Consider the following 13,196-nt stretch of genomic DNA (forward strand, 5'->3'; position numbering starts at 1 on the left):
CCTAATTCATACTGAGCCAAAATATCTGAGAACTGCATCAGATTTGTATACAAGAGGTAACATACCTTTCCCATCCCTGCACCATTTTTTATGTAATGTGAAGTAAAACTGTTTTTTCCTAGTGATAAAACATACTCTGCTGAAGAGCACCTGAAATGGATAGTGCTTTAACTAAGCTAAATGAGCTGATTTACATTGGACTGTTAAAGAAGTCTGACAATAAAACTTCTTATCTGAACAACTTGACTTTCTGAATTTTTTCAGACTATGACTTTAAATGTCACTTCAGTACTACCACCCACCTAATTTGCTGAATTATGTGTTGTTTAGTTAAAGCATTGTTCTCCTCCTTGTTATTGTTTAGATATCACCAGATGTTCTCATTTATTTTCTGCATGTCTTCTTTTCTCAATCAGGATTCCCATCTCAGCTGTGCTTTACCAACTCTCTGCTCTAAGTTTTCTTCTTTCATAAAGGTAATAATTTTATTATATGTTTAAAACAAAAATCCTGTGCTTTGTTTCTGTCACTTCAGTCTTGACTTGTAATAGTTGTGCACACTCCTCTCCTTCTCCTTTCCCAATGTACATTTGTTTCTGACTGTGATGTATGTGTGAAGGTGAAGGAGTGGAAGTTTTAAAAAGTTCACAAGAGCATTTAGTATTAAAATTTTGTTACCTACTCTATAAAAGATTCCTGGTTGAAAACAGTATCTGCTCCAGAGTAATTTGGTTTAACTTTGACTTACTTACCTGCCTGGATTGTGAAGTCCATGTGCAAAAATCTCAGGAGGTTGGTTTGTGCTATTAAAATGTGGGTTGCTCCGTGGTATGGAGTAAGGGACATTGCACAGATCAGTATTTACATCGAGGCGCAATACAGAACCTGTAAAATCACTGAGAAAAGGATAAAGTAATTGTTTTCTTAAAAAGTATTTTACTAATAGATGTAATCCATGTAATACTACAGCGCACCAGCAAAATAAACCACTCACTTTGCTGAATAATCACATATAGATTGGTTTTATGGTACATGCAAGTCCAAAAAGTAGTAGCAGAACCTGTCAAAGATTCAGTGCGGCCAGTATGTTGCACTGTTAAGTGCATACTAGAATGCCTCTGACCATGCTGTTGGGAAGCAATGTTGATAACAAGAGCAAATTTCCATACATTATTGTTGTTTTATGGCTTCAAATATAAGGCTGTTAACTCTTCTACATTGTTTATCCTCTGGAGTGATTATGGGCATAATAACTGTAAAGTTACATAATGCTTTTTGCTAACACTTTGAATACTACTCTTGAATTCAATGATTTGTAGTCACAGTACAATACAAAGATTAATTATGCATGAATTAAAAAAAAACAACTAAACAGAAAAAAACACAAACAAAAAAGCCCCAACAAACAACAAGAAACTAATGGTACTGGTTAAATGGAGATGTTGGTATTTACTGTTACATGAAACAGGACAGAGTTAATATGATTTGCCTTACATTCATGATTGTAATGGAGGGAAAAGGACAGAAACATAGAAGAAGAGTGTCAAAACTCTATTTACAAGCATCAAAAGATGTTGTACTTAAATTGATTTTGTTCTCTTTCTTCATTATGAATATGTTTCAGTCTACCCTTGCTGTACATTAATTGAAAGTCAAATATTAGAATTGCTCTCTGGTCATTCTCACTGCAAAGGGCCGGAGTACCTGCTATTCTGCTGAGCCAAAAAGGCCTTTGAGCATAGCAACTCCTTTTAAGTCTGTAAAGGCCTAGTACTGCACTTTCTCTAAATTAAGGCAAATGTTCCAACTCTAACAGAGCACAATAAAACAGAGGGAAAAAGCAGGTTGAGCAAATTGTAGAGGTAGAATCAAAGTAGGATTTCTTCATATGTTTTCTAGCCATTTTTGTGAGTGGTATGTTGTTATTGACTGGTATGTCTGTAGGCATGTTTTTAGAATGTTTTCTCAATAAAGGTGTCTTGTTCATAGAATAAGAATTTGGAAAAAAGAAGACTAATCTGTGCTTAAATGCAATTGCATCTAAATACTATAGATGCAATTAGATGGGTTGATAGCACACAACTACAAGGAAATGTATTTAAGCAGTAAGACTGTTCTGAAAATCAGCAGTTTACTAACTCAGGCACTGAAAATAGTATGATTGTGTAGTGAAGGAAGCGGGAGTAGGATTTGCCCTGACAACTGCTGATCACTTTTGCTTCCTACCCCAAATAATGTGCAAAACCTAAAGACAATATAGAAGTCTGTCCATTGGTAGTTTTTGTACCTTAAACCATCCATCTCTTCCATATCATCTAGAGTGATCATGCCATCTCCAAGAAAAATATATAGGAAACCATCTGGGCCAAACAGAAGCTGTCCTCCTAGGTGTTTTCGATGTAGTTCTGCTACTTCTAAAAACACTCTTGCTGTTCTCATATCAACTTGGTGTGGATTTTTCCTGCAATAGAAAGATTATCAAAGTTATCATAGTTTACTATCATCATTGTTCTTCCTAAAAATAAGCTCAAGTCATTCAAGTTATACTTTAAGATGTGGATGTTGTAACTTGGTGAAAAAATGTCAAACAGTTCTTTCTGAGAATTTTCATCTTTCCAGCATTCACAGAAAAATATTTTGCTGCCTATTCACAATAAGTAGGAATAACTATAATTTAAAAATGACAGAATAACAACAAGATCTTAAAAAGAATAAACTTGTGTACATACTGGCATTCCAAAGCTACTGTTTGAAATAAAAGCAGCAATAATTTTTCTGTGAGTGTACAAGTAAATACACATTGTAAAGCTGATAATTTATTGTAACAATGGGAAATACTAAAATGAAAAGGTTGCTAAAAAATACAAAACTACCGAATTTTAGACTTCTAATGATACCTGGATACTGTGTATTCTACGACCCTAAGGATGTGGTCATGAGGTCCAATAGCCCACCGTTCTTGGTTGGTGGTATAAGACACATACAGCTTTCCATTTTTCTTGTAATTGGGATGGAATGCAAGGCTTAACAGTCCTCTTTCATCTCCTCCCTGCAGTCAAATGAAAAACACAAAGAATTGTGAAGTTAATTATGTTCTTTATTGTGTTTCAGCTGGAACCCAAAAAAAAAAGTTTCTTTCTTGTGGATAATCTTTGCCCAAACTCTTTCATTTCTTTCCTGACTACTGCACAAAAAGGATTATAAAACATTTCACTTTGGGGAAGTCTTTAAGAGTTAGAACAAGACAATTGTCTTATGTAGTTATCTATGCACAAGTCTCTTACGCCACTTTTGTGAGGTGATTTGTGTATGTAATCTTTGGGAAGCCATGAAGACAAGTTTAAGTGCTGCAAAGGATTCTTTACTGGGTTACTAGGTTGCTTGTAATTCGTAGAAGACAAATAAAAAGGTCTATAATCAGCAGTCACTTCTAATCCAAGTATCCAAAACCTAAAACACAGTGCTGGCTGCCAACTCCCACTGTCTTGGCAATATGTTTAGAAAACAGTTAAATTGCTTGTGTAATATGTAAACCTTTGTTTTACCCTGGAGGCAGCAACATCAGTTGTCACAACTATGGTGGTCTGTTCATCATAGCTAGTATACTGTAGGTAATAAGCAGCCTTGGTCTCTGTGCAGAGAAACCGAAGTTTTACATGTGGTCTTTCAATGGAAAGGTTTTTGTTATTTTTTAAAACAAAAATAGAAAAATCTCCAAACAACTTTCTTTTGTTATTATGTTTGCCACAAAGATTAGTACAGTTATATGTTAAGCATCAAATCCATGTAATGTACTGTGACAATGCAAATACCCCATGTACTGAAATAGAAGGCAATTTTCTCTTTGGCATCTAAAAATGTATGTAATATTACTATGCCTAAAATTGTATTTGTATAAATGAAGAATAAAACTTCGATTCATTTGATGCTTTTGAGGTAATACAGGGGAGAGAAGCTGAGGCACAGAAATAAACAGAATACATAGTTAGCAATTCAGTGATATATGTGATTATTCACAAGCTGATAGTTGTTTTGGAGTTTAACTCAGGGTTTGCCAGTCTTTCAGAACTAGCAACTCTTGTAGATTCAAGTGCTTCAGCTCAGCTCTCATAAGGAGACAGCATTTTGCCACTCTAACCACACCCATGATAACCATTTACGAAATTTTAAATTATAAGAGAGAATGAAGCTTTTAAAATGCATTTGCAATTCCAAGTGATGGATGGGCCCGTCTTCCTGTTGAAAGATATCCCACAAAAGGCCTACTTGGGAAAGTGCACAGTTTAATTTATCTTAATACAAAACGATTGCCATATTTCCTTTTTAATCACAACCACCAAACAGAAATCTGAGTCAGAAATGGAGATGTAAATAGGTCAAGAGATTTCCATACAAAGATATTTGTACAATGAAATCTGGATCCTGCTCATTTAGAGGCAGCCAAATTTGCTAGTTTGTTTGCTAGAAAAATTTAGTTTCAGGAGGTTATCAGAGAGGTTAGTTTTGAAAGTCTAGTTAGAGCTGCCAAATCAGTTGCAGTCATCATGGATGAAGGGACTGGTAATCTAGCTCTTTCTCCTTTACGAGCCAAAAATAATTCTGCAGCTGAGTCTGAACTGATTGTAGATACTATTGTATGAGTTTCTAAGAGTTTTGACCAAGTTGCTCTGATAAAGTCTGAGGCAAAGGGAGGCAGATTAGTTGCTTTGGGAAAAGTAAGGCATATTACAAAGATTCCTGATGAATGATTCTATCTGTTGTGCCCAGACAAAGACAGTCCTATTGCTTCTCCTGAGAGATGAGTTCAACTCATTTAAGATCCCAGGAATGTCTATGAGTCACACTAGGCCTGCTATTCAAGGTGAGTTATTGAAAGTATTAGTGAGAAAAGATCTTTCTGTTACTAAGCTGAAGATTTTATTTAGCATTTGATGTCATGGGAGCACTCTCAGTGTGAAATTGAAGTTGTTGAAAGCATAAACAGGTGAAAATTAAATTAAGAGCTTTTAATGAAGTACACATGAAGCAAGAATTTGACGAATGAAACACGGGACCTGCAAGGTAGTAAGTATGGCAAGTTGTATTCAGAGGATCAGGCCATTATTTCTACTAATTGCTGCCTTGCATGATTCCATTAGACTGCGATATATTACTTTCTTTGTTTGTGGAATATATCTATTGCTTCCTGAAAAGTCAGGCTGCTTTCTGTTTTTCAAAGTAAGCCAGACACATTGTGTTCTAAAAGTCTATTTACTCATGCATTTAATAAAAACTTTGGAAATACCCCTCTAACATATTGAAATCAGTGCAGCATCCAGCCATTAGCTGGCTTACAGTCAACTGGAAATCCAGCTGAATTTTTCCACAGTTATTTTTCTTGTTTTGGAAAATAATTGTTCATGTGTACTTTCAGCTTTATCACTAACTGGCAAACCTCTTGCTTCCAACTAGATCACTGCCATAACTTCCATAGCTTTTGAAATTATCTCTATGGTGCCAGAAAGTATATAGTTTTCTGTACTGTTTTCTCATATGGTGTGGGGTAAATTGAGAGCTATCCAACAAAATCCCTTACAAACATTCATTTTGGTACTGTCAAACTGAATAATTATGTGCCTAATCTCAAAATTTCCCATTTTCTATATAGAATGACCCTCACTTTCTTTTTTGTTAATCAACAGACTTTTGATGTCTACTGTGAAACCAGCATCCCACGCTTTACAGTATTGTCTTGTAGATACTATGTGTCACGTATCTGCATCTTTTTCTTGTCAGCTTAATAATTTGACATCCATTGCATCCTTTTCTTCTTAAGTTTCCCTGAAGATGAGACTAGCACTAAGAAGATGAGACCAGCACCAACAGCCTATAGATGACATAGTAGCTTGTATTCTTCACTATTTAATGGAATAACCATTAATGCTTGTCAGTTAAATAAAGATGGGCAAGAAGAATGAGACAAAACTTTGCATTCCATTGGGATAGTTGGTGGAAATGATAATTAATAATCTAAATATACTCTGGTCTAGGGCCAATATGAAGTCTCTGTCATAACTAAACCTGGAAGCTCACACTTTCTGTGTCTGCCTATGCAGCTCCTTAGGTGAACACTCATCTTCTACTCATAGTAATTGCAAGTTTTACACTTTTTTTCAAAACTGCTTTTCCTTGGGCCAGATTATAAGCTTCAGCTATGGAGTTCTGTAAAAATCATTCCTTTAAAAAACAGTTTGGTCTAGTTTAGGACCACAAGCATGAAAATAATTTGATCAGAATTGTATTATCTTAAGTATAAACCCAGGTAAAGATTAATTGTATGCATTAAAGTGTTACTTTACTTTTAAATGGTTGGTTAGGTACATTATGTCAGTTCTGAAAGTACATTACACCAGTAAGTGTTTTCAACTGAAGTATGTTTTTGACATTTCTTTTTGTATTGTAATTTCTGTCATAATATATTTACACCTGTGAAAATGTGAAATAACTGCACATGATCCCCTTTGTATTTTGACTAACATTAAGAAGAATAATTGTTGCAAGTGAATACTGGATTTTTATAGAAAGGTGCTATTTTCACATAAGCATTCCTTAGAAGTGGGCTTACTTTCTAGCTATATGTTTCCAAATGCACTCTGGTATATCTCTGATGTCTGAATTTTCTGATATATACACAAGTATTATATTATCAAGGTATGATACTTTTTCTATAATACAGAAACATTTGCTGCAGTTATTTTTAAGATATGATGCCATTTCATTATGTCAATATATGTATTACTTCCTATGGTAAGTATAGAGAAATACACGGGAATGTGTTAACTGGTATTGTTAACTATTTCATTTAAAATCGATTATATTGTAAGCATGACCCTTAATTACGTAAACTTAACGATTAAATTTAGTAAGCAAAACCAGACATGACCGTTTATTTCCATTACTGTGTGGCTTAATAGTAAACAGTATAGGTAGCAGATTCTGAGTTTTCCTTTAAAATTGATTTTACAATTCACTCACTTATATAAAAGAGTGGTATTTATACTTAACAGCTTTTTCATCTGGACTACCCCACTCTCATGTTGGAAATTAGTAGCAACCTTATTAAAAGGGGCTGTGCTTAAATTATGTATGCTCAGTGGTCATTTGTGACTTAAAATATTAACTCTAATGTAATGTCTTTGTGTAATTTGTTTTCATCTATTATTACAGAGCAAATGCTGGGTAACTTGTTGAGGTAGTTATGATCCCCCTTAATTCAGTTTATTTCCTATGTAATAAATACCGTAACTAATATGCATTACCCTGTATTTGATCTTAAGGAATTTTATTTGTAAAAAAACATGGGGGAAGAGGTCATGGAACATCTAAAATCTCTTATCAGCCAGTACCATATGAACTCTTCAGAAAGGGATTTCTGATCAGGAGATCCCAACAGAATCTGTGCTTATTTGAACCTTCCTTTATCGGATCTTACTGTCAGGCTGAAGATCAATGTCAGGTATTTTTCTCAGCAGGAACTGATTGCTTAATGGACATGTTTTAGAAATTTGGCCCCAGCACAGGATAGAAACTTGACTACAGCAGAAGTAGAAGCGAGCAAAAGGTCTGCTGCAAGGGCACACCTCAGCTTTTAAAGCTGCGTCAACTGTTTTGAGAAACACAAGAGGGAGATGCTTCTGACAGGTAAAAGAGGATAACAAATACAGAAAGAAAACCAGAAATTGATTGGGCTCTAGGCACAATATAGAAATAGAACTCCTAGAGACCTCTTAGGTGTTGAGAACTCAAGTGCTTTGTTATCTGAACATCTGTGCGGCCTGAGGCCTCTGGAAAGGGAAGAATTTGTAATATAAGACATTTACCTTAGGGAAAAATAACTGCTCTGATGTCATGGCTCAGCATATTATACATACGAGACCATATCTCCAAAGCATTTCCTTTTTCCTGTGTGCTGCAAAACTTCCTTTTTTTGTCTTCATTTATAATGGGCTTTGCAGTTATCTAAAGAGGTTTTTTGGTTGGTTTTTTTTACTTTTTCAATATTTTTTACTTACAGTATTTTAACAAATGCACCATTTTAATACTTGATTTAAAAATAAGTTTAGATACAGGAATGCTTTATAGTTAAATTTATACAGGAAAAATATTTGAGGGCCATACTCTTGGAATTTAAGCACAAATCCTACTGAAGTTAGAAGTGGGTTTTGTTGTTAGGTGCAGGGCAGCATTTGGCTGAAAACCATTGATGGACAAAGAGCAGCCATCACCAGTTGCCTGTTCTGATGTTTGCAGTGATATTTAAATCCTCTTTTTTTTTTTTAACAGAACTGAACTCACAATAAAGTAATAATGTCCCACTCCTTTAGTGCTCAGTGGGTCCAAAGTCAGACCTATCAAAAGGTAGCAAGAAGGTGGTAAAAAAAGGGTAGTAAGAAGTCATAAGACCAGTTCTGCATGGATTTCGAATGGGCCTTCTCTGCACTTGGGGAAAAGTCAGAGCACCTATTCACAGGAATCATACACACACATTTCTTATGCAGCACAGTTTTCTAGCAAAAGAACTCTGAAGTGGTCATAATTTGAATCGAAACAAATAAAAATGCTTTGAGATCTAAGGACAGAACTGGAACTTAAAGCCTAGTTCTTTCTTTCTTCTTAGTACTGTTGCAGCAAAGACAAATTTTGACATGGCGTTGATAAGTTTTTTTTCTTTTCCTTACCTTCATAGTCCTTTGAAGATACCAGTCACTAAATGCAGGACCTTTCACTTCTAGTCCTAGTCCTCTGTACTTATTTTTTAATTCCTCAACTCCAGATTTTGCTGTTCTGCTGGGCAAGTCTTTAGTTTAATCCAAATGACAATCCTCGTCCCCTGATAATACAATTCTTTCTTCCCGTCCTCCTAAAGAAAGTATATGAAACTTATAAATGCAGATACCAACCCAACATAAACCCACAGCTTGCCTCCATCACACTCTCCTAGTAAGACATGAATCCTGCTTTCACAACTCTCCCAATTATTGGCTAAAAGTGGCTAAAAGCCCTGAGACTGCCAAGAGCCAGCCAATAATTGAGAGGTTTTGGGCAGTGTGACATACGACTGCGAGTGTGCTTGCAAGGAGGTGGCCATGAGCCCATGTGAGGTCTGCATCTGGACTGAGAAACTTTATGTACTGCACTACTTTAGGAGAATTGGAATAACAGAAGACAGTGGAAATCAGTCCCGGAAGAGGGAGATTCAAATAAAGACCAGATGATTATTGCATTCAGTAAAACTGGCTCAAGAAGGTGTGAATTACACACTTTCCTGCACCACAGAGGCCTCTTGAGCTATAAGCAGCATTTATCCTCTGGGAACACAGGTGGTGATTCCACCTCTGTCCCCAGCTGGATTTATTTTCAAGGAAGCTTTACATTCCACCAGCAATTCAGTGAGTGGTTCACCAGCGGAGGCCACTAAGGGAAGGTAAAAAATAAGCATGCTCCTTCTTATTTCCCTGGCATGCCTCCACTTTCTGGTATGTAACTATGTATGTATTTATTTATTTATCTGCTCTCCTATACTTTTTCTCCTCAGCATTCTTCCACTATAGATTACCTTCCCCTGACAGCTTTTCAGCTGCGTTGGTTTGAGGTCTGTTGTGTGGTAGAATTTTGCCTTCTAGGAAAGGACGAAAGCTTCCTTCAAGTGAATGAGAATGCAGTAAGTGTTAAGAAATTTACTGACCGTGGAAACCTTTCATTAATAGGAAGAATAGACCTGATGACCCTTGTATTTTTTCTTCTCCTTTCTGTTGCTTTTAAGCTTTACTCACCTTTCCATGCCACTTCTGTGATAAAGGCAAATTTTACAACTCTCTTTCAGTGGGCAGCCCAATAAAATTGGCTCAGATGATGCTCCAAAGAAAACAGACTACATTACATTAACATTCAGAAATACATGACATGATGACGAAAGACTAAAAATACCTTTTTCATTCACCGAAACCATGACTTCACCTCTTCCAATAAAGAATGATTTTTTTAAAACTCACTCTAATTTAATGCTATCTAACATTATTTTTCCATAAACACACTAAAACCCACAAATAAGTCTTACTAGTGATTTACTGTTCTACCAATGTTCTAACTTGACTGTGGTCCTCTCAGACATCTACTCTGTTTTTCTCATGCTCTCATTCCTTAACTATGTATATAAAACTTATCTTGATTTTTCAGTAGCAAGTTTCATAATTTTTTTCTTTTTTTGTTAAAATACAGATCTAATGGAAGATAGTTGTCAAAATAGTTTACAAATTATAACTCAATATATAAGTTGCTTTTCTATGGCATGACTTTTCAGCCAATCACTGCTGCTTTTGTCATTGCTAAAGACAAAAATATGCTATGGAAAAATAAAAATTTTACTATGGTGTAAAGATCTTCCTGGGCTGCTAAATTAAGACTTCTCATACATGTCCACAAAAGAGTGTACAGCACTTTAAAATGAGCTGTAAGATGGGCTTTTTTTTTTGTGGTGAGAGGGAAATAAAAGAGCATGTATGGTGACACATACCAAATTTGACAGTGCTTATGTAAAATGAACCAACCTACAACAAATTCTGTACTCCAATAATCGAAAACAAATTCATGCTGTTTTAACGTGACCACTTTATATGGAAATTTAGGGATATAATTCAGAACAGAATAGCAGTAATTATCATACTCTTTGCATTAAATTAAAACCAGAAATGTTGATCTGTCTAATTGTAGGCATTAAAAAATAACTAGTTTCAAAAAAGAGAGATGGAAATGGAAAGATGCCCTGATGACATTACTCTGTCTTACAAACAATTCTGCCTTTCTCCTTTGGCTCTCACTAGTGAACTGCTGTCTATTAAAGCAGATACTTGCTTTTTCTGGTTGCAAGGGGAATGTTAACATTCACATGAACTATGTATGTATTTAAATACTATGGGGTGGGGGGAGAAAGCAGCAAACCTTAACCAGCTTGAAGGAAAAAAGCTACAGATTTCCTCTTAGATTGGTCCTCGTGTCTTTACTGTTGTTTATGTGCTAATGGGTTATCAGTCATATTTGCAACATAACCTACATTAAACTGTGGGCTTTATGAGCCTGCCTCTGTCACTGTTTTGAGTGAGTTTAGTGGCTTATCAAAATGATGCTAATCTTCACTGTAAAACATAAAGGCAGTCCACAGAAAGTTATTTCTTTATCAGATTTCTAGCTTTAGTCATTAAAAAGTACTCTGAAAGCTCTGAAAGTACTTAGCAAAGGTTCTAAAGTTTTTTCTGCAAGATATTTCAAATTGTCTTTTCTTCTTACTTTAAGAAACAGGAAAATCATATTATGTGAATAGTTTTTGTTAGGGGAGTAGGACACAATTTAAAGGATAGAAGTTCATATGACACAAAAACACAAGACAGAGACAGGAAGTGTATGAAAGGTTAACTGTTATTGATGCTTATATTCCACCTATCATCTTGTCTGGGATTGTTTCCTGAAGGCAGAGGCACCACGTAGAGTGTGAGGCTTGCCAGCAGGCACAAAAAGATGGGACCACGTCACCATTTTTCAGTTGCCAAAGAATGTGTGTGCAAATTTTAAAGATAAAGTAAATGCTATTCTGTTCCCTAATATCTGAAGAACTTTCAGACCCTAAAATCTGGATGCTTGGAGAGGCATATATCAGCCTATATTTAGCATAAGCATTCAGCATAATTTTTATAATGATGTGTCATATCTTTAAAGCAAATGCTGGTTGCATATGGGGCTGGATTTTTCAGTAGATGACTATGCTAAATGTAATAATAGGCAAAGTCAGAATTTGTGTTCTTAGAAGCTCTGTAAGTATTCTTCAACATTTTACCAGTAGACATACAACAGGTCTACTCGATGAAGGCTAGAACTATGTCGTCAATTTACTCCAATATTGAAATTGTTTCTACCTATGCTCTTTGTCCATTCAGTTGTTCCAAAAAGTAGAGTCTTGTCTTACTGACACAAATACGAACAGAAAATCAATTTAGAGGTCCAACTACTGAGTTTTAAGCTTCCACATGTCAGCATGAGCATTGGAAGCATATTTGTTATCCAAAATCAAGCTGTTTGAAATATAAGGATTGTACTTGTTGGAGCCCTGATACGAAGGTAGCAAGAAAAAACAACAGAAAATTCTATATTGGCATTTTTTTTTCCACAAAATCTGAGCATGTCTGTCATGTGTGTACCTGGGTCAGAAATACATTTAAGCACTGCACCCTCACATTTCTGAAAAAGCACTGAATGGGAGCCGGGAAAAGCGTTTGAATTCTCTGATACTGCCCAAGCTTTTTTCTCCCTGATACTTTACGAGTTCCATTAACCTCAAGCTGTGTAGCCTGAGGGCAGAAAGGCTGGTGTGCAGTTTACCTGCACTGCTGCAGGTAAGCAACAGCTTTGATTTCAAATATGGACTCAAGTAATCAAATAATTTGAGTTCTTTCAGTAAGTCTTTGAAAATATACATAACTTGCCAGCTACCTGAAAACAAGGGGAAAATAGATCCAGAGGAATACATTTTTTTCCACAAGACACTTTGCAAACACCAGAGGAAGCTAAAATAATCAAGCATTTTTGTGGATCACTCGTATAGATCCTGTTTTTACCTCCCAACTGAAATAGTGAAAAAATATTAATAATTTGAAGAGAGGCATGAATATTTTTATGAAATGTGCCAAGTGGAAAAACCAGGGTGGTGGAGGATATACGGTTTGCTCTTCATGACTAGAATCTGTATATAAGAGGAGAATGATGGCAATCCACAGCCGTGTTGACAATTCAGACATACAGGAAATACCCTTGTAGGAAACTAATACCATCTGCGTTTGGCCCAAGATGTGTGAATGAGAAATATGTTTCTTGTTGAGAATGCAAAGATAGTTTTGGACATTGCAAAGAAGGAATGTGTTAAGCATGCACAGTTATAAAAATGAAATAGGGTGAGGCATTGCATGCATATGGAATAATTAGAGGAATATGTTTGTGTGCGTCAATAGCTGATGCAGACTGAGAACTCCAGAATTCAGCTGTCCTAAGACAACCAGTAAATCACTATGAAAAACTTCATTTGTATAAATAGCCAGGAGCTTTCTGAATAAAGACAGTACTTGAAAATGACGATTGGTCTAAGCCACCACGTTCCCCAGGAGGTTTGCTTG

General features: G+C 35.7%; 1 protein-coding gene across 1 annotated transcript in view; it reads right to left on the reverse strand.

Annotated features, from left to right (window-relative positions):
* The window catches only part of HHIP (hedgehog interacting protein), a 71,367-nt gene that overhangs the window by 17,330 nt on the left and 40,841 nt on the right, over nucleotides 1-13,196 (reverse strand). The window contains exons 5-7 of the mRNA XM_061441522.1: nucleotides 2,898-3,049; nucleotides 2,288-2,461; nucleotides 753-896 (exon numbers count right to left, since the gene is read on the reverse strand). Coding sequence (XP_061297506.1) covers nucleotides 753-896; nucleotides 2,288-2,461; nucleotides 2,898-3,049 — 470 coding nt within the window. The remainder of the gene's footprint in view (nucleotides 1-752; nucleotides 897-2,287; nucleotides 2,462-2,897; nucleotides 3,050-13,196) is intronic.

The sequence above is a fragment of the Pezoporus flaviventris genome, unplaced genomic scaffold, assembly GCF_033815535.1.
Source record: "Pezoporus flaviventris isolate CSIRO_AGI_PZ_B2104156 unplaced genomic scaffold, CSIRO_AGI_Pfla_v1 ptg000002l, whole genome shotgun sequence".
Classification (NCBI taxonomy): domain Eukaryota; kingdom Metazoa; phylum Chordata; class Aves; order Psittaciformes; family Psittacidae; genus Pezoporus; species Pezoporus flaviventris.